General features: G+C 38.1%; 1 protein-coding gene and 1 long non-coding RNA gene across 5 annotated transcripts; both read left to right on the top strand.

Moving 5' to 3' along the window:
* Positions 1 to 4,311: 4,311 nt before the first annotated feature.
* Positions 4,312 to 18,348, top strand: LOC114871007 (SPARC-related modular calcium-binding protein 2). Of its 3 annotated transcripts, none has more exons than XM_029176375.2 (10): positions 4,312 to 4,952; positions 12,703 to 12,862; positions 13,048 to 13,419; positions 13,487 to 13,711; positions 15,834 to 15,884; positions 16,658 to 16,738; positions 16,801 to 17,034; positions 17,121 to 17,293; positions 17,388 to 17,553; positions 17,658 to 18,348. In XM_029176375.2, the coding sequence occupies exons 1-10, from the start codon at positions 4,863 to 4,865 to the stop codon at positions 17,744 to 17,746; spliced, it is 1,641 nt and encodes a 546-aa protein (XP_029032208.1). In that variant the 5' UTR covers positions 4,312 to 4,862; the 3' UTR covers positions 17,747 to 18,348. The 3 variants fall into 3 exon arrangements, with proteins under 3 accessions (XP_029032208.1, XP_029032207.1, XP_046141627.1); XM_029176374.2 differs by having other exon boundaries at positions 15,804 to 15,884; XM_046285671.1 differs by lacking the exon at positions 15,834 to 15,884.
* On the top strand, positions 6,357 to 10,159 carry LOC114871011. Of its 2 annotated transcripts, XR_006829381.1 has the most exons (5): positions 6,357 to 6,617; positions 7,252 to 7,401; positions 7,639 to 8,862; positions 9,100 to 9,232; positions 10,085 to 10,159. It is a non-coding gene; the product is annotated as an uncharacterized LOC114871011 (long non-coding RNA). The 2 variants fall into 2 exon arrangements; XR_003788456.2 differs by having other exon boundaries at positions 6,358 to 7,401.
* Positions 18,349 to 18,615: the final 267 nt, after the last annotated feature.

Raw genomic sequence — 18,615 nt, 5'->3', positions numbered from 1 at the left:
ACATCACGCTTTCCCTAACAGTATAATTCTTTCTTTACGAGAACATTGGAACGGGGGTCCAGTTTTTTAAGTCTACAACCGATGGTACCCAAGATGTTTCTTTCTTTTCTATTACTTCATTTCCATAGAAACTTCTATTTAATGAAAGCTGTTAAAATTTTCTTTCCTTGCAAAGAACAGAATAAGGGAAGTTTGAAGAGTGCATAAACAATAGACGTTTACAAAGAAGAAAGGAATCAATGGAAAGTCAACGAATGATTTTTTCACCGTAATCTTCAGCAACATCCGAACCGCCACAACAAACGAGAGACAGCAGTGACTGAAAAAGATGAATGCACACAACAGTGGTTGGGATGTTGGCGTCCTATTGTCTGGTTCTTCTGCTCGAGCAGGTCGAGAGCCGCTTAGCCGGGGTGAGCCCCCCATAGACTGAACCGACCACTTGTTCCAATCGGTCCGAAACAATCTGAAACTGTCAGGACTACAGCCAGTCCGTGGCCTTCTTCACGGTAATAAATGGAAAGTTGAAGGCACCGTAAGCTCCGTGAACGGGGAAGCCACGGGGAAAAAGGATGAATCTGAACGATACGCCCATAAAATGCACAATAGACGAACACGATCCAACTATAGATACTCTTTGCACCTTTTTTACGCGAAATTTTCCATTTACCAACTCTTCAGACTTCTACTAAAAATTCTAGTATCAATAGTATTCAATAGAATTCAATTTTCAATAGATGCACTAATATTCAAAGAGTTATAATTATACTACAAAGCAATGAATATTCTTATCATCAATCATTGCATTAAACAAATGATTGATCAAAGAAAATTAGTATGTATGCTTATCAGCTTGCTTAAAAATAGTCACCGATGGAACGTGTTAATGAGAAATTAATTAATGGAGCATCGAAGAGGTATGTACGATTATCTGGCGAACGAGCAGGATCATTACAGAGCAGAAAATTGTAGGGTGGTTTACGTTTGCCAGGTTTACACGGCGGCGAGCGGAACCAGAGTCGAGGATCAGCGAGACAACGGTAAACCACCGTCGGTGCGTCGCGACGAGAAGCGAGAAAGAGACAAAAGGCAAGGCGATGAGACGATGGAGGAGAGTAAAGGAGTCGAAGAGAGAGAGAAGATCGCATACCTGAGTGAACAGGTGTGCCGGAGTGGACGACGAGTGAGTTGCTGTCCGAGCAGCCTGTTAAGTCCCTTCGTGCACACGAAGAACAGGGACGCAATCACTGGCCGATTTCAGAATTCGCGATCGCACTTGGAAATTCCATCGTGGAAAGTAAAATCTGAAATTGTTCAGGGACCGTAAACCAGCGCGGCGAATCTTTTGCTCGAATCGAATGTTTCTCGGCTCGGATGTCGTTAAATTCCATGAACATCAAAGACTGAAGTTTAAGCTCGATCTTAAGGGGCTGGTTATACAGGCTGATTCAGAAACGGATACGGGCTAATTTTAACACTTTGACACACGTTTCGTGGAAGTTAAAACTTTATCTTACTTTATCATACACCTCGATGATTCATGTTTAGATACATCTTAGATTTTTGTAACTTTGAAATGGATTAAGGAAATTTATCGTTAATGCATAACATAAGAAAAATATAAAAAGGAGGTTCTTCAACGCTTATATTGAAATAGCCAAAACTTTAGTATTCTACATTGGCTTCTTCAAATATACCGAAATTTTTCTCACACCTTACAACTCATACTGTTTAAACCACCGTTTATTTATAGGTAAAACAAAAATCAATCGTCAGTGTGTGATACCAGGAACGATTTACATAAACAATCAGAGGAGCAATATTTCAGAAGCAGATTATAAATACTGAGAAATACTTTTGTCGCTTCGCAGGACAAAGCACAATATAATTGCACTCACGATTGTCGCCACTTTCTCCGCTGGACCGAGTGCATTCGAGTGCCGGCAAACTGCCTTCAAACTTCTTCACCGAGCAACTGGTTATCCTCTTTTTTCCCACTTTTTGGTTCAGTCGTTTACGAGGAAGTATGGTACTTGGCAATCAGTATTCACGAATGATTGCATTTAAATTACTTCTTCTAATTATTGAAATTTACAATTATTCGTCAGACGATCTTTCTTTTCCATCATTATGCACGATAACTTTTGAATACATTTTTCCTACAGGTATGACTAATAACACATCCTTGTATCAGTATCGATGATGATATGAAACTGTTAGAGGCTTTTAACAGCGAACCCCAGGAAGGAATTACAGCCATGAGTACGTAGGTAGCAATAGCAAGTTATTATCTCGATCGCAACAGCTACCAGTGGAACAAGTTCAATCGAAGAGTTCGATCGTTCTGGACGATTAAACAGCATTGTATTTGCTTGTCCTGAGCAGGTGTCCCGAAGACAGATACTGCTTGCACGCGACAACGTTTGGAATTATTGATGTAACGAGTCCGTGGTTCGGTCACTTTTAAATCTGACTGTGAACTTAATCTCATTTTGCATCATGTCTGGGAGTACAAATTGAAACGTGGTTTATTTCCATGCTATTAGGTACGAGTCACTATTCCAAGAATTTAACACGTTTTAACGAACTATAATTAATTTTCACTCCCAATCTAATATCATTTTCTTTGAAGCTAGCTTTTGAAGATTAAGACCGTATTATGTTTCTGAGCTTCCTTTCATTAGATTGAAATTAGTTTAAGTGGTTCCATAAAACACTTGACTGTCAAAGTGTTTTCTATCGCAAAGTTTTAGCTTCTAGTACCACTTACCTTGTTAATGAATGATTTCTTGGTTCGTTGAGAGCTTTAATTTGAAGTGTGACTCATTAAACAAGTATTATTCTCGTTACCAAAGAAGTGATTACCGTACTCAATAAACTGAAAAGCGCTCAAATTAGAATTTATAAAATTAATAATAAAACAAATTGGAAGAATCTTAAGTTATTCTAGTCACAAGATGCGACAACATTGTTTTCTGATTCCAAATCTTTTTTGCCAGGTTCCAGAAGGACAGTTCGATCCGAATGCTATGGAAGCGCGAACTACAGGTATCGAGGAAATAAATCAGGGTACCGATTGAAATTTAATGAGGTACGTGGACCCAGCACAGGTGTACGTCCGCTCCTAAACGCATACGATCAGCCTGCACCCTCTCACACCCTTCTGTCGGCCAGCGCTCGACTGCTCGCTGTTAAAAGCTACATTCCATCGACCAAACAACCAGTTCTGAATCGGTTTCGAATTCTCGATGACTCATGAATCTTCGATCGCACGGAACTACCTAGAAACTCTGTATCCCACGAGGAAGAAAGCGAAATCTCCGTCGAAATCGCTTTATTCGGTTCGATTAAAACGCAAGTACCTTTCATTGTATATGTATCGTGTTATAGTAATTGCTTTCATAAAACAGAAAGTCATTGCTGTATTAATTAGTAGATTGATTACTGTGTTGACAGTAAGTTTCATTAATGTACAAGTCTGAAATTCTCAGTTATGTATTTGCATTAATCACATATCATTAATTTTATTTTTTTTTTTTTTTAGATTCCATCTGGAATAGTCATTAACTTTCAGATTGGATTTTTCTGTAACTAATGCCACCTAAAATCAGGAAACATGACTGTTTTCATTTATTACCTTTGCAAAATGGTAGAACATCAATGAGATCATACAGCAGCACAAAAACTTGCCATTAGGATTATGACGCGATAAGGAGGCAAGATAGCAAGAAATATATTACTCATTTTTTAAATAAGAGTGTAAGTATAACATACAATGTAAACGCTTCGGGTAAAAAATTATGCAAATGTATGCTCATAACTTTGTATCTCGTTAACAAAATAATTGAAGGATTACTTCGCTAAAGAATTCTAAATTAAAAAGCATCATTTCATAACAATGTAATTTATTCAATATTTATTTTATCATCATTAAACTGTTTAACGAGCAATAAACTCACTTCATAGTTTGTTTATTCAAAACAGTACTATTTGTGAACAAATGTTTCTCACCGTGTGTTCCTACAACAGAAGACGATACTTCCGTTATCTCGTTCAGAGGAACCAAACGAAAAGATCACGTAAAACAAATATAAAGAAATTAAATGATAATGTTCCAGACACACCTTCTTTCAGTGTAAAGTATTTTTATGCACTTTAAGAACACGCGTATATACCTGGAGTGCTATTCTTCTTCACCTTTTTTTTTTAATACTCCATTTCTTTGCAATATACTAACATTCAAAATTTTTTAGGTGTGCATGTCCTTGTAATCTGGACGAGGGAGGATCTTAATCTTCAAAAGAAAATTATAGTTCAATAGTGGCTCAATTTTCAATTTTTACTCCCAGACACGATGCAAAATGAGATTAAGTTCATAGTCAAATTTAAAAGTGACCGAACCACAAGCGATAAATTGATGGAGCACCGTTTTCGTCGGATTTCAAACCATCGAAATTTCCTGATAGCGAAGAAGAGTAGCGTAGAGTGCAACGGGGAGTCTGCCGCCGAGCCGAGACAGGCTGCTCCAGCAGGCGAGCAAGTGCCAGTTGCTCGGCGGCAGTTGCCACGGTTGGACATACATTTGCGTCCTTTATCGTCGAGGTCTTCGTTTCCACGCAACTACCCTCGTCGTGGTTCGTAATCGAGAATCAAGGCTCACGGTGAAACGAGCCGGTACACAAAAAGTGGCAAAACAGAGTTGACGAATCGGTAAAAAGAAGAAGGAGGAAGCGTGCAGAGAAAAGATCATGAAAAGAAGGATGCCATGTGCCAGAAATAGTGAGTGCGTGTGAGTGGCGTGCGTGTACGTGCGTGGCTTCGGTCCTTCGACCCTCGAGGACGTACCACCAGCCGAGGACACGATGATGATGATCCCGATGATACGCACTGCTATCCTCCTCTACGTCTTCGTCCACCTCGATGCCACTGCAAACACCATCACTACGGCCAAGGTGAGTGATCGGATATCCGTATAATTTCAGAGGATCACAGATGTAGGTAATTCATAATCTGGTAGGATCATGCCCATTGATCCTTCATCGGCAAACTGGGTTGTTCAGGTGTGTCACCCGCATTTGGAGAAATCAGAATGTTAAAGCAAGACGCATATGGGTTTATCGTCTTCATTGACAAGTGCAAATTAATTTGCCTTGCGATACTTAAAAATTTTATGAAATAATGAAATATAACATAGGTAATGTTATATTAAAGCCTGTAAAATTTAGGATTACCACTGCAGTCCTTGTAATCTGAAAAAGGGCTAAATTTGTGTCATCTATGACCCCAAACATTCAAGATATTCAGAAACATTCATGAGAATACATGTAATATGATCATTTATCTTACCAGTGTTAATACAGGAGTGCAACTGTTTACCAGAGGTATTAGCCAGTTAAACTGTTCGTTGTGTAGTTAGAAGGTGTTCATAGGACGCGGTTGGTGGTTTATTAATTAGACACAGTTCGCCAGCATGATAAGTACGAGGAGAAACAGTGTTTCTACCAACACCGAAGGAACATTTTTCTACGTTGGTTGCTTGACAGAAAAAATTATTAGCACTACGAGCCTCGGCCTTTTATGTGTCCCGCCGTTCGATACAAATACGCTTTTGTTTGCAAAAGGCAAAGAAGAAAGGTAAATACGATGCTCGATTAAAGATCCGACAGTGCAGTTTCTTCTTCCTTTTTCTTTTTTTTTTTCTTTAATACAATTATAAATAGATGATATATCTTTCTCTCTGTATCACACTATTTCTCTCTTTCTCTTATTGCTAATGATTAATCGAGAAGCTTCAGTGTACCATGCTCGTTGCTAACTTAATTATGTGGAGCACCCGATAACTCACTGCTTTCACACTTGTACAAGATAATTTTGATTTCTTGTTACGAAATTTTATTGCATTCCTCGCTCGTATTCTAAGAACATTTCCAAACAACGATTCTTCCGCGACACTCCATACCTTCTTCATTTTCAATCACTTTATATCATATTTCAATAATAATTTTCTTCCCATTTTGTTTCTAAAGTCTTTTGGTTTGAATCTGATTTAACATTTTCTTTTCTTTCTTTTCAAGGGTCTTCCTTATTTCCTGAGACTTGATAGAAATTCAATATTTCCTTGAAAGAGAAAGGGTGTAATCAATTTCACCGCAGAGATACGGTGCAATCGAACATGGAGCAGCCGCTAAAGAGAAAATCTTACTTATTTATGCAGCTCTCGGTGGTTCATTATCGAATTAATTACGATAAAAGCGTACGAGTGTCTAGCTACGTTGTTCTTTCCTCCGGTATTGTTAGTAAACTAGTTCCCTACAACGTAGGGAGAGCGAGGTTCCATGATAGCAGAATTTTCACCCATCTTGAATAACAATTACTTACAAATCTTTCCTGTTTTTTGATGTTAATTTTCATTTGATATTCTATTTTTAATAGGCTTGCAGAAGGACGAGGAAAGATTGCTTTCGTTTGAATTCCTAAGGAAATAATGAATACTTTGAGGAAGAGTTTTGTTGCTTTTGAAAAATAGAGCAACTAGAAGAGTACTTTTGCGTCATCAAATCATCTCAGACGTTCCAAATACTCTTAGTCTAATAAATCCCATAACGTGACCGCATATGGTATGGATTTTTTACCGCTACGCAAGTGTTTATACCCCTCGAAGAAAGCACACCTGTGGAATGTGTCAAACTTTTTTTTTCCATACTCAACATCTCGGGACCACTTACGTAGGCATAGATCCGCCACCGTATGGAATTCGTACGTGGGCACACTCGGCATCCGGACAGTCTCTTTTTTTTTTTTCTTCTTCTTCTTTTTCACCTCTCCATTTCGACTTTACACGCTCTCATCACGGTGCTGGCGCCGATAAATAACTCATCCCACTTCTTTTCATTCTCTCTAAACGCATTTCGTCTTTTGATCGGCCTTCAAAATCCAATTCGACCGCGTCATTAATCAGCAAAGGTCGCTCGGTATGCAAATTGAAATTTCGTCGGTACACAATGAAATGGCATTCATTCGGGAATTCCATTCTGGCCAGTGTTCATTTTTCTATCCTGCATTCCTTCATCTTCGTCGTTAATACATATATGTATATATATTTCTGATTAAAATTTCGAATGTCAGACAGGAACTTTCCATCTGGTCTTGCCGAATTTTTTATGCTAATCTCAACAGTTGTTCTCTCTTCTTCTTTTTCTTTTAAATGAATTTGTAATTGCAATTTTAATAATATGAAATGAATTCTTTTAGGCTGCTGCAGTTGATGGAAAATAATAATAAACGATATTAATTAATTCCAATTAAAAAAGCAATTGAAATACCGGAAACGCTACAAACATTTGATACATTAAACCAAACAGAAACATCAGAGACATTAATATACAATAGTCTGATTAGCAAGTATAATCATTTAGTATGTTAAATAGCCTTAATAATATTGAGAATCTAATAGGCAATGATTTCAAGCATCCCAACGATAGCCAGGATCGCTTGTAACATTAGAAACACTAGTCTCTCCCTTTCTCTTAACGATATCATTAAATTGTAGTAATACTATACCCAAGGATATTAGCATTATTAGGATATTAACAGTGTGATTCAATTGCATCCATTTATGTTTATTGATTTGCATTTCAGGTGAAATTTAATTGAAACGATGCTCAAGAGTTAAAATAGACAATGGTGGGAACTTTAGTGTCTTAATCCTTTGGAGATGGGTAATAATTAATAAAAAGCTGGCTGCACCAATGGCGAGTATCAAGCCCAGAAAGAATGTGTCTAAGAAACCTGTTTGGGGAGAGCCAATATCTTACGAGGTCCTCTTCTCTTTCTCCTGTTCTTGCTACTCGTGATGAACACACGTGTGCAGCTTCTCGTGTGCATTGCGACACGCAGAGCTTACCCCGAATGCTCAGGTGTTAGCAGATAGTCCCCTTTTTACCTTTTGCGTCTTCGACTGCCTTTTGCATCCACCGTGGAAGCTTCTTCATTATTGTTCGATTAGAAAGGACTGAAGATCCATTAGAAGCGATTAACGTTTGCGAAAAGGTATCTTGAAAAGTTAGAAGATATGCAATTTTTATCAAGAGGCATATGATTAAATCCGGGATGCGCATCTTCAGATATAAATCATTTACTCTGCGGTTGGGTCAGAATGACCTTACATCCGGCGTGGATGGGTTAACGACATAAATCCAAAACCTAACAGCTCATGATACAATTACTCGTCCTTGCGAATGGAGAATTAGGTGCACGTGTACCTCGATTCTCCGAAGCTATTCACGTTAATAGCAACCTCTCTGTCGCGGTTGCACAACTGTCTCAGAGTTACACAAAAGTGATATATTTCACCGTAGCCTGTCAGCTTTTCGCTTCCTCTCGCTCCAGTCTATCCCCGTATCATTATCGATGAAATTTTCAGCGAGTTCTGAATAAAAACCACGAAGCGGTTCGTTTAGCTACCTCAGCCGCATAGATGCCGATCCTACGAGTAGCAATTAACGTGACGGTAAACGAGAAGCAATTAAATTGATCGTACATTTAGAATCGCAATAACACAATAGTTATTTGATGTGGAATGCTGTTCCTGAATGTTTGATCATTGAAAAATCATCCTGGAAGAAAATGGATCATTTGGGATCCAGTTGAAGCTACTACATCATGAATATTAATTATACAAAATTGATCTTTATCAATCGTATTCGATATTGATTATGAGGCACGAAAAATACAAAGACGATAGATCCTTCTAAATGAGATGAAACGACAATATCGTCAGAAATATTCAATAAGGAAAATTACACAATTTCATATTCAATCTGGTACCGGAGGCTGGCCAGGACCTTGATCGTTGATCGCTAGGTAATATTAAGTTTTTATCTCAGCTCAAATCAATCCACTGTCTCTACTCTATAATCAATTCTGTTGGTGTCAACTGCGGGGCAAGTATTGCCGCATGGCGCCAACCTGCTGATACGCTTCCTTTTTTCTTTTTTTTCTTTTCATCTTGTTCCTTTTTGCCTAAGAGAACATACATATTTTTCTATCTCTCCCACTGTGTACCACCAATCTATTTTTTTTTCTTTTTTCACGTTCCAGTTGCCGGTAGCGGTCATTATGGTTCGTGACGGTTGCTTCGAGCCTACAATTAATAGTAACTACCGCGGAAAATGTGCTCCGATAATAATTGGCGCGCGTGTCAATGACGACGGCGCCGTCAAGATATGACTCGGTAATTAACACTCGTTCCGTTAACAGGAATAGCTCGTTTACTGGTAATTCGACTGACAAGTTTCGCTAATTAATAATCATTTATAACGATTCGAAACGACGAGTCTTTTTCTTTTTTATTTAGTTTAGTTGGGGGTTGAATTAGGAAATGATTAATATTATGAACAAATTCTTAATTCATTTTCAAAATCATCGAAGAAGAAATCTATCGTGTTCGTATCAATCAACTTTCCTTTTTACTTACGTATTTGAAAGCTTTGCATAATTCAACCGCTGTAACCGCAGTGATCTGATATTAATAGAAACGGTCAAAACGAGCATGATGAATGTTCTTAGAATTATTATTTCTTTTTTCTTTCATTTTCTCAACGATAAACCGGCTTGAAACAGGGTCGATTTGAATTTACGCGAATCACGTTGTCCACGTGATTGCATCGAAACTTGAAACGTATATGAAACCATAAGTGTACCGGGAACGTACATATAGGTGATCGATAACAGGTGCAACAGGTAATCGCGGTGGTCGTGGCTCGTTTGCAGAAATTTACATTTACGTGTCGTCGTGTACATGGCACACGCGGCTCACTCTCTTTCTACGAATTCTAATTAGCCGCGTGAAACGGAATGACACTGTGGTCTGCTTGAAATTAATTGGTCGCTCAGGGTCGCTTCTCGTCACTCTTAATTACATCTTCTTTTATTGTTTTACGACTTTGAAGCTTGTGCATGAAGATTTGTATAATTTTTTTTTTCTTTTTTTCTTTTTTTCTTTTTTTCTTTTTTTCTTATGAATATCTCTGTTCTCTTTGAGTCTAATCATTCGAACAGCTCTCTAATCTCGTTTCATTTTCAGGTTCTTGAGAAGCTACTTATTTATCATTATGCAAAGTGGTAGAATAAGCTGCGAGAGATGAGCCGTTCAATGGCGTATTGTTGAAACTTGATCAAAGCTTAAAATACAGTACCATAAAGAATAATGAGCGATACAGAGGTGGTTTGTAAGTGGCCACTCGTTTAATCACTATTTTCAAGCACCTCTACAAGCGAGGTTGTAATCAGAGACACGGACAAATCACTGTGTTTCTCTGGTCGTCGAAACGACACCTTCTTTGGAACCCCGTCATTAGACACACGTACACATACTCGTAACGTGTCTTTAACCATAATAGAGAATTCAGATTTAAAAAAAAATTCTTGGATTCCGAGTTACGTGTTTCCTACTAGAAATTATGTAAGATTAATAAGGTCTTAGCGCTCCTTAATATCAGGTTACTGCTCGAGCCTGACAAGATTTGATGACATAAAAGTGTCACTAAATGGCACTCATGGTATACCAATTTCAAGCTTAAAGTTTAACGAGAATTACCATGTAAAGCTTTTGTTAATACTCCTCTTAACGTTAAGCGAAAGATGCGTCGAAGAAAGTTTCTCATCTTCGATGGCGACAAGTAATGGTGTTAATTGTGAATTCGTATTCAGTTACCTGAATTTTTGTGCACGCAACTGATGTAACGTAGAAGCGCGAGCTCTCCCGGTTGTTTAAATATTCGAAGCCGATTATCGCTTCCACACGGTTAGGAACACCGTTGGAATAGCAAAAGATCATTTGCTAACACGTATAATTCGCGAGGACTTGAACGATTCGCACATTTTCCATTCATGGTACAAGCGAATCACTTAACACGTTTCCTCGTTCTACGAATTTTCTTTCGTAATACAAAGGACCATTAATCTTTCGAGCTTCGAGTAGCCACGTTATTTAAAGTAGCTGTGAAAAGTAAAAAATTCGAAACAGAAGAAGAATTTTAAAACATACGATTCTTATAATTTCTTTGCGTATCTTTGCATTCATTCTAAATTCAAATTAATCAATCCGCATTGTACACACATCTGATAGCTCTTTCTTTTTTATTTTTTAGTAATTATTATCTGAAGTATGAAAAGATGGACGAAGGTAATATTTTCTCCTCGACATCGAAGAAATCGAGCTGGTACAAGTTCTCGAGTTGGCTGGACAAGGCTCGAAGCAGGCTGTGCTTGAAATTTATTCTCTGCCAGAAGGAAATGACTCGGCTCGCGCGATTACGCGCCGAAAAACCCGTTTCGCCCCGCACCAAATCATGTTATCAATTTTCTTTTTTTTTTTTACGTCTTGCATACCGATGCAAGGGTGATCGAACTGTTTGGAACAATTAAGCGTGATTTTTGTTGACGATTAATTCGTAAATCGTAGCGAATCGTTTTACGACCGTCACCGATGCACGGTCAAAAGAAATGGTTCATTAGCATATGTTAGTAAGTAAATTAGATGGGAACAGGTTGAAATTTCAGGAAGCAATTTTCTTGTTATTCTTTACCTGAAACACGCGGAAGACATCTAATTAAATGAAAAACAATTGATCTTCTTAATGTAATCAGCGCATAGCTCGTAGAAAGAGCAAAACAGCGATCACATCGAGAAGATAGCGATATTTCATGACCGATAATTAGCTTAGCATATCTCGGCGATACATTAAATCATTTCAACAAGGGTAATTACCGACACGGTGGTGCGTTTAAGATTGTAAATCGGTTTTCACATTCCGTGCAATGCAAATGCATGACGTAACGATACAGGCGCCTCTTCTGATGGATTTGAGGCGCCTTCGTTGCTTGACAGAGGCGCCTACTGCTGCTTAAAGACGCTTCTGTTCCATGCTATTCCGAATGAATCATTTATAGAGTAAAGTAGCTTTCGATTGATTAATTTTCATCTTAATCTTTCCATCCAACATATTGTACAATTTATTAATCTTCAACATTTGTACATTCATCGTTCTTTTTTTTCTTTTTATATCTCTAGACAAAAGTGTGTACGAGTCGTTTCTGGTCACCAATTATGGCCGTAAGAGAAAATTCATTTCACGGATGTGAGTAAGATAGCATAATGCGTTAGCAATCTTCTTGGAACACCAAACGATGTCGATGGATTCAAGGAAAATCATGAAAGAATTAGTCATACAACGAAACGTTTTAATTTTTATATTCTTTCTTCGTATCCTTCCATCGTGTCCCTGTGAAATGGAGACACAATTATGTGAACACATTTGTTACGCGAAAGATAGTTTGAAAAATGATTCATTAATGTTAGTCATCGGAAATGGGCAATATATCTTGTAAAAGAAATTACCCTATGAATCATTCATTGATTTCATTTCATTATCTTAATCAGATCAAAATTGTATATCAAATAGTGTATTGCGAAGCGTAGAAAGTCTAAGAAGATTTCATTGACAAAAGTATATTAACAAACTTCAATGTTAATTTTATAAACTTTATTTTAGCTACTTCTTTTTATTCGAAACGGTTCTTTTTCAGAGCTCGTCTCGGACCCCCGAAATCTCAGGGCAGGCCCAATTAAAATTCACCGTTTGATGTATAAAAATGTAATTGCTTTTGTAATTCTATGCATACTTACGTTGTGTGTTTTAGGAGGAGTGCAGGAAAAGGATAGCCGAATGCACGATGAGCGACGGTGCAAGTACACCGGTATGTGGGAGCGACGGTGTTACGTATTCGAGTCAGTGTCAGGTCATTTCGAAGCAGTGTCAAGGCATGTCTATTCTTATCAAACACACTGGCCCTTGTCCAGGTAGGATGATGCATTCTCCTCGCATACGATGTTAGTAATTACTACTGTATATCTTATAATTGCACGTGTAACCGAGTATTCGAATCAAGCCTTTAAATCAGTGTATCTTTAAAAATTCTCATCTTCCTCTGTAAATGTAAAATAACGTCTAACGAGAAACGATGCGATTCAACCTGTCCATCCAGAGACACCAGCGTGCTTCTCCGCAAGACTGACCGCCAGGCCGGGTGCACGACCAGTCTGTCGTCCGGATGGCACTTACGCACCGGTCCAGTGTCACGAGGAAACCGGGTACTGTTGGTGCGTGACGCCGCAGGGCAGACCGTTGCCCGACACCTCGGTAAGACACCAAAGACCAAGATGTTTGAAACCTGGTCCCAGATCTGCTGCTTCCACCAGGAGCGGCCAAAGAAGGCGCTCGCCGAACTGGAAACAGCGAAGGCAGTACAGCAGCAAGCATAGGAATACCTGCGATCGAGCTGAGAAATCAAAGTTCAACGGGAACCTGATCGAGAACTTCAAAATAGAATACAGACGGACTAACATTTCTGCCGATGGTGAGAATTTTGGGAAAAGGATGGGAAATTAATGTTAAAATCATTGACGATCGATTGTCCCCAACAGGTGACAAAAACGTGGAACGCGTGCTGTCGTGGAAATTCGTGACGCTCGACAAAAACGGGGATGGCTATCTGGATAGGGCAGAGTACAAAGAGCTTAGGAGACTAGCGAAGAAGGCGGTAAGGCCGAAGAAATGTGCTCGCACGTTCGCCCGCACGTGCGACCTAAATCGAGATTTGAAACTCTCCAGGCAAGAATGGGGTGCCTGCCTTGCGAACGACTTCACTCGTAAGTTTAACACGTGGTGCACGTGCTTTTCAAACGATAAGGGAGAAACTTGTTGGTCCTCTTGGACGACCACTGCGCGATCAGCGATCTTTCATCCTTTTTCTCGTCTCGGAAATTTTGCCAAAATTTCTTTGTCAAATGTAATTTAAAATCCTACCGTGCAGTCTCTTCTTTATAATAATTATTCGAGGAAAGACGAAAGAGAGGATCCAAGATCGTTTTCGCGCAGAAATGGAATACCATTTTGTTAAGCTCGATGTACGATCCATATTTATTTTTAAATTGTCGCGATTAAGTTTATACTGTTTTAACTTTTGGACGGCTAAGCCAGGTGAAAAGTGACTCGGACGTCCTAGGGTTAAATAGAATATTCAACGAATATTGTAAATTCACAAGTACAACTTAATGGCGATCGTAAATCGAGATTAACGCTCTTATTTAACGCCGCTTAACACGCGCTAATCTTGTCTATCCGAGTAACAATCGGCTACGAAGAAATTACTGTGCACTCTGCTTTTCTCGTTTCTTGGGTGAAGGGTGCCTTTCAATCGCTTCTGGATGGCACGAACATAGACCACATTTGTCATTCTTCTTTTCGACGATCGTTTGACATTTTAATACCGCGTACGATAACTATAGAACCTCTTTTTGGTCATGTAACACAGGCGTGTTTAAAAAAAAATCTGAAGCAAAACGTGGAGGAGTCCCGCGGCGATTCTACAGTTTATTTCCACTCTGGCGTGGTGTATTTGCATAAATATTTTTTTTCCTCTTGCTTCGTAGGTCCTCGAGTTATGATGTTTTTCTTACGCGCATTCCTGTATTCTTCTCGATTTTATTTCCGAATTCTGAGACTGTAGAACAGATTAGAAATAATTTTTCATCAATTCGATACCGCAAAAGACCAGGGACCGTACGCGTGGACGGATCCGGTAATAAATAAAAATTTGTGAAAACGTCTTGCTTATTGCGGGTCGTTTGAGGATAATACCGGAAGAACGTCGTCTCGGCGTCTAAATCGCGGTATAAATTACAACCGGACAGGATGTCTCGCGCTCCTCTTTCTCTCTCTTTACGGTGTCGGTTCCAGCTTAACATTCGTGAATCCTGCCGGAAGTTTGCCCACACTGTGACCGGCTACCGTAGAATTGAAGCAATTGACCTCGCGGATGGTCCGCGAGAACCACCGCCCTCGCAATTCGTCGACTTTGTAAATCCCTCTCCCCGCCTACGCGATACACAAACGAACGCTATTTCAAACTATCCTGAAGAACGATCAGCATAAATAAATGTTACAGAGTAGAAGTGCGAGTAGAGATTGGTCGATACGTAGAATTGTGGTCAATTGCATGTTAAGTCAATCGTGTTTGATGCAACATTCTTCGGGCCTCCGCTCGGCTGACCCGAGAATCGTATCGTAGCTTCAGACAATCAATTCTTTACTTATTCCACCTTCTAATTAAAAATCGACGTTTCTTTTGTTTAGCGAGAATTCAACCCCGAGGAGCATGTCAGTGCCGTAACGAGGATATGAAGCGCCTGTGGCAAGAGTCTAACTTGCGCCTCTCCGTAATCCAATAATGAGAAAAAAAATTAAAAATTTTAATGTAACAAGTTAGATATTATTAAATATATAGTTGCGCCACGTCCTCGTTGCGGCATTGGAGCATGTACCTCCTGTAGCACCCTCGCCGATTGAAATAGTTGAGAATTTTGTGAAACTAACCGAAAACGAGATTGTAGATTAGCGGAAGCTCTTTAATTCTATCAGTTCCTTAATTGCACGTCCCTTCTTCACGCGTATTTCGCATGACGCGCCTAAGAGACCGCATGAATCGCTATCAGTAAAGAGGGGAGAATTATAGCATTCGTATAAAGAAGCATAAACGTTGCGTTATACTTTGGGTGAAAAGTAAAAAAGAACAGAAAGAAAGAAAAGAACTGCTGCCTGATAAATAAACGAACACATCCCTGTTGAATGTTCGCCACCGCTCGCTGCTCTGCTAGAAAACCTGCGATGCGCGAATGACAAAAAAACATTGTACATATAGGTAAAGCCGGTCGGCTGAGTGACATCATTGTTATCATTTAGTACGTTTGTTCTTGTCGCTGAACCCCGCAGACGAGCGCCCCGAGGTCCCTGAGGCCCAGAGGACCCGGGCCACGGACCAAGGTGAGTCCTAGTTCTGCAAATCCAACAGCAATGTCACGTTAGTTTTTTTTTTTTTTTTTTTTTTTTCTCCAATTTATTCACGGATTCTTTAAGGATCTTTAGTGATATAGCACTGGGTACGTTGTTATTTTCTGGAATTTCTAATTACATATTATGATCTTTATATTTCTTGGAGAATTAGTCCAAGTTTCGTGGAACGATCGAATCAACGTGACAATGCTTCTTTCTAAAACCATGTGCTTCTATAATGAATCACGATACTTTCGTTCATCAATTTGATTTTTATGCGTCACCACCCATTCGAATCGATTAACATGATTTCATGAAAAATGAAAATTCTGTAAATCGAGCTAATAAGGGAAAATTCTGATAGCAGGTATATTTACAAAGTTTCATGATTTTTTGAATTTTATTCTTGCTTCAGATTTTCCCTTGTAGGTAAAGGAATATTTGATCATTCATAAAACGCTTTTTATTTTGATTTCTTTAGGCATGTGTTTTGTACAAAGAGAAAAGAGTGAAAGAACTTATCGTCTGTCGGGTGGTGACGGTTTTTCAAAATTATTTGTCGTGTGTGTAAATAAAAATCTATATATATATTTTTTTTTGCAAATTAACTGCTGTATTAACAAACTGCGCGAAAGCAGTGCAAGCTGTACAGAGGAAAGAAAATTTCTATAAACATTTTCTTTGCATATAATCAAAGGAGAGAGAATTGTTGTTCTGTTTTTCTGAAAAATTTCGTTGGTATGATGGTTTCTCATTTTTCACAGTGTTGAAAGGCAATCCTGCCCCAGTACATTCGCGACCAACGTTCAACGATGATCCAATGGATACTAAAGAAGATAGCGATGGCAAGTGTTACTTTTATTTAACATACTTTTATTTACAACTATTGTAACTATAAAATTTGCAGCAAACGATTGTTTAACGGATAGAAGATCCGTACTGGAGGACGAGAGGCAACATTCCCAGGAGAAATTTTATGTACCTGAATGCACACCTGATGGCAGATACCATCGAGTGCAATGTTATTCAGGTTACTGTTGGTGTGTCTATCAAGACACTGGTAAACCAATTCCTGGAACGTCCTCGAAAGATCGTACTCCAAATTGCAATCCTGTACCCACTCCTAGCAGGCCCATGAAAGGTATCAACATTTCATTTCTTAAAATATCTCTTATTATTGATCATTTTCTATCAGATGTTTTAAAATATGTATTCGTGATGCATCAGGTTGTCCAGAACAAAAGAAACAGCTGTTTCTACGAGATTTAATGGACCTAATGCAGAAAAAAATGAAGGCGTCTGGGACGGATTCTGACGAGACGACAGCCAAGTGGCAAGCTTCGAAAGAGGAACAAATAGCGACCTGGCATTTTGTTATGCTGGATAAAAACAAGAATAAGGCATGCTGATATATTTTTTTTTAATATATAAATATTTAATTGCATTGTACACAAATTCTTATTAACAATATATGTATATGTATTATCTTTACAGGTTTTGGAGAGAAAAGAATGGAAAAGTTTTCGCACAATGGTAGCAAATAATAGGCAGCTTCAAAGATGTGGCAAAAGATTGCCTAGATACTGTGATATCAACAATGACAGAAGGATAAGTATGACAGAGTGGCTCAGTTGTCTAAATGCTCAACGCCCTACAACATGTAATTATATATTTAATTAAAGTATACGCTTCCTAGAATTTAAAACACGCATCACTTGAACGATTAGAAATAATCATTTATAAATTTATAAATAATTATTTTAGCTGAGAGTACAGAGAAAGCGTCAACCACTAAGCCGAAGAGAATGGGCCCAAATCCTTTGGATCAACTTTTGAAGAACGATGATGATTAAGAATATATGTGATATAAATGCGTGTTCGTCATTTCATCGATACATTATTGCAGTGACCATTCATTAAACAAGAGAAAAAGGAATATTTAAAAAAAAATGAAACATGTTGCTGTGTTAAAAGAAAATTTATTCATATTTTTATAGCCGGTGATAAATACCACTGTCGCGTCATTTATTTTTAATATAAATCATATTTATCTGTGCCTTACAAAACTTGATAGTACGATAGTTTATTTTGATCGTAACAACGATATTGTAGCTGTAAGGAATAAAAGTAACAAAGTATTACGGGCATATACAATTATGTACATATTGAAGTTTTTTTTTATTCAGGTGCTACGCACGAGACTGCTTTCTCATGACGCTATGATAATGCAGACGTGAAATTGTACGTACAATTGCTAAATGAGTTTATCGAATTTATTAATCAATCTTATTTCTGGTTGCGCGAGTACTACAATTATTAAATTTAGATTTAGTAAATTTAGGCTTGTACGTGTCTTAAGATTTCTTTTATAGTTATCGATTGTATAACACTATTGATTCGCAAATAATTGTAAAGTTGAAGTTTGTTCATTGAAATAAATTTTGTTTTGACATAAGGTGGTTGGAAAAATTACCTTTCTAAAATGTTATGTATTTACTGTTCCATAATAATCAACAGTGTTGTACTAATGTAAAAATAATAATAAATAATAAATTAATATCAATTTTTGTTTCAGAAAAATAAGAGACTGTATAAAACGTAATATACTCATAAAATATAAATTATACAATTTCGGAAATAGAAGGCTTAAATCAGGAGACTGTTGCTTTTTGTAGAAAATTTATATATATATAAATAATATATATATATATATATATATATA

The sequence above is a fragment of the Osmia bicornis genome, chromosome 5, assembly GCF_907164935.1.
Source record: "Osmia bicornis bicornis chromosome 5, iOsmBic2.1, whole genome shotgun sequence".
NCBI classification, from domain to species: domain Eukaryota; kingdom Metazoa; phylum Arthropoda; class Insecta; order Hymenoptera; family Megachilidae; genus Osmia; species Osmia bicornis.
The sequence above is the reverse complement of the archived record's forward strand: the minus strand, read 5'-3'. Positions and strand labels throughout refer to the sequence as shown.

Coding starts and splice junctions, on each gene's coding strand:
- LOC114871007 (XM_029176374.2), top strand. CDS start 4,863: ATGATGATGATCCCGATGATACGCACTGCTATCCTCCTCTACGTCTTC. Junction 12,863..13,047: donor ACACACTGGCCCTTGTCCAG/GTAGGATGATGC, acceptor CTGTCCATCCAG/AGACACCAGCGTGCTTCTCC. Junction 13,712..15,803: donor CCTTGCGAACGACTTCACTC/GTAAGTTTAACA, acceptor GTTATCATTTAG/TACGTTTGTTCTTGTCGCTG.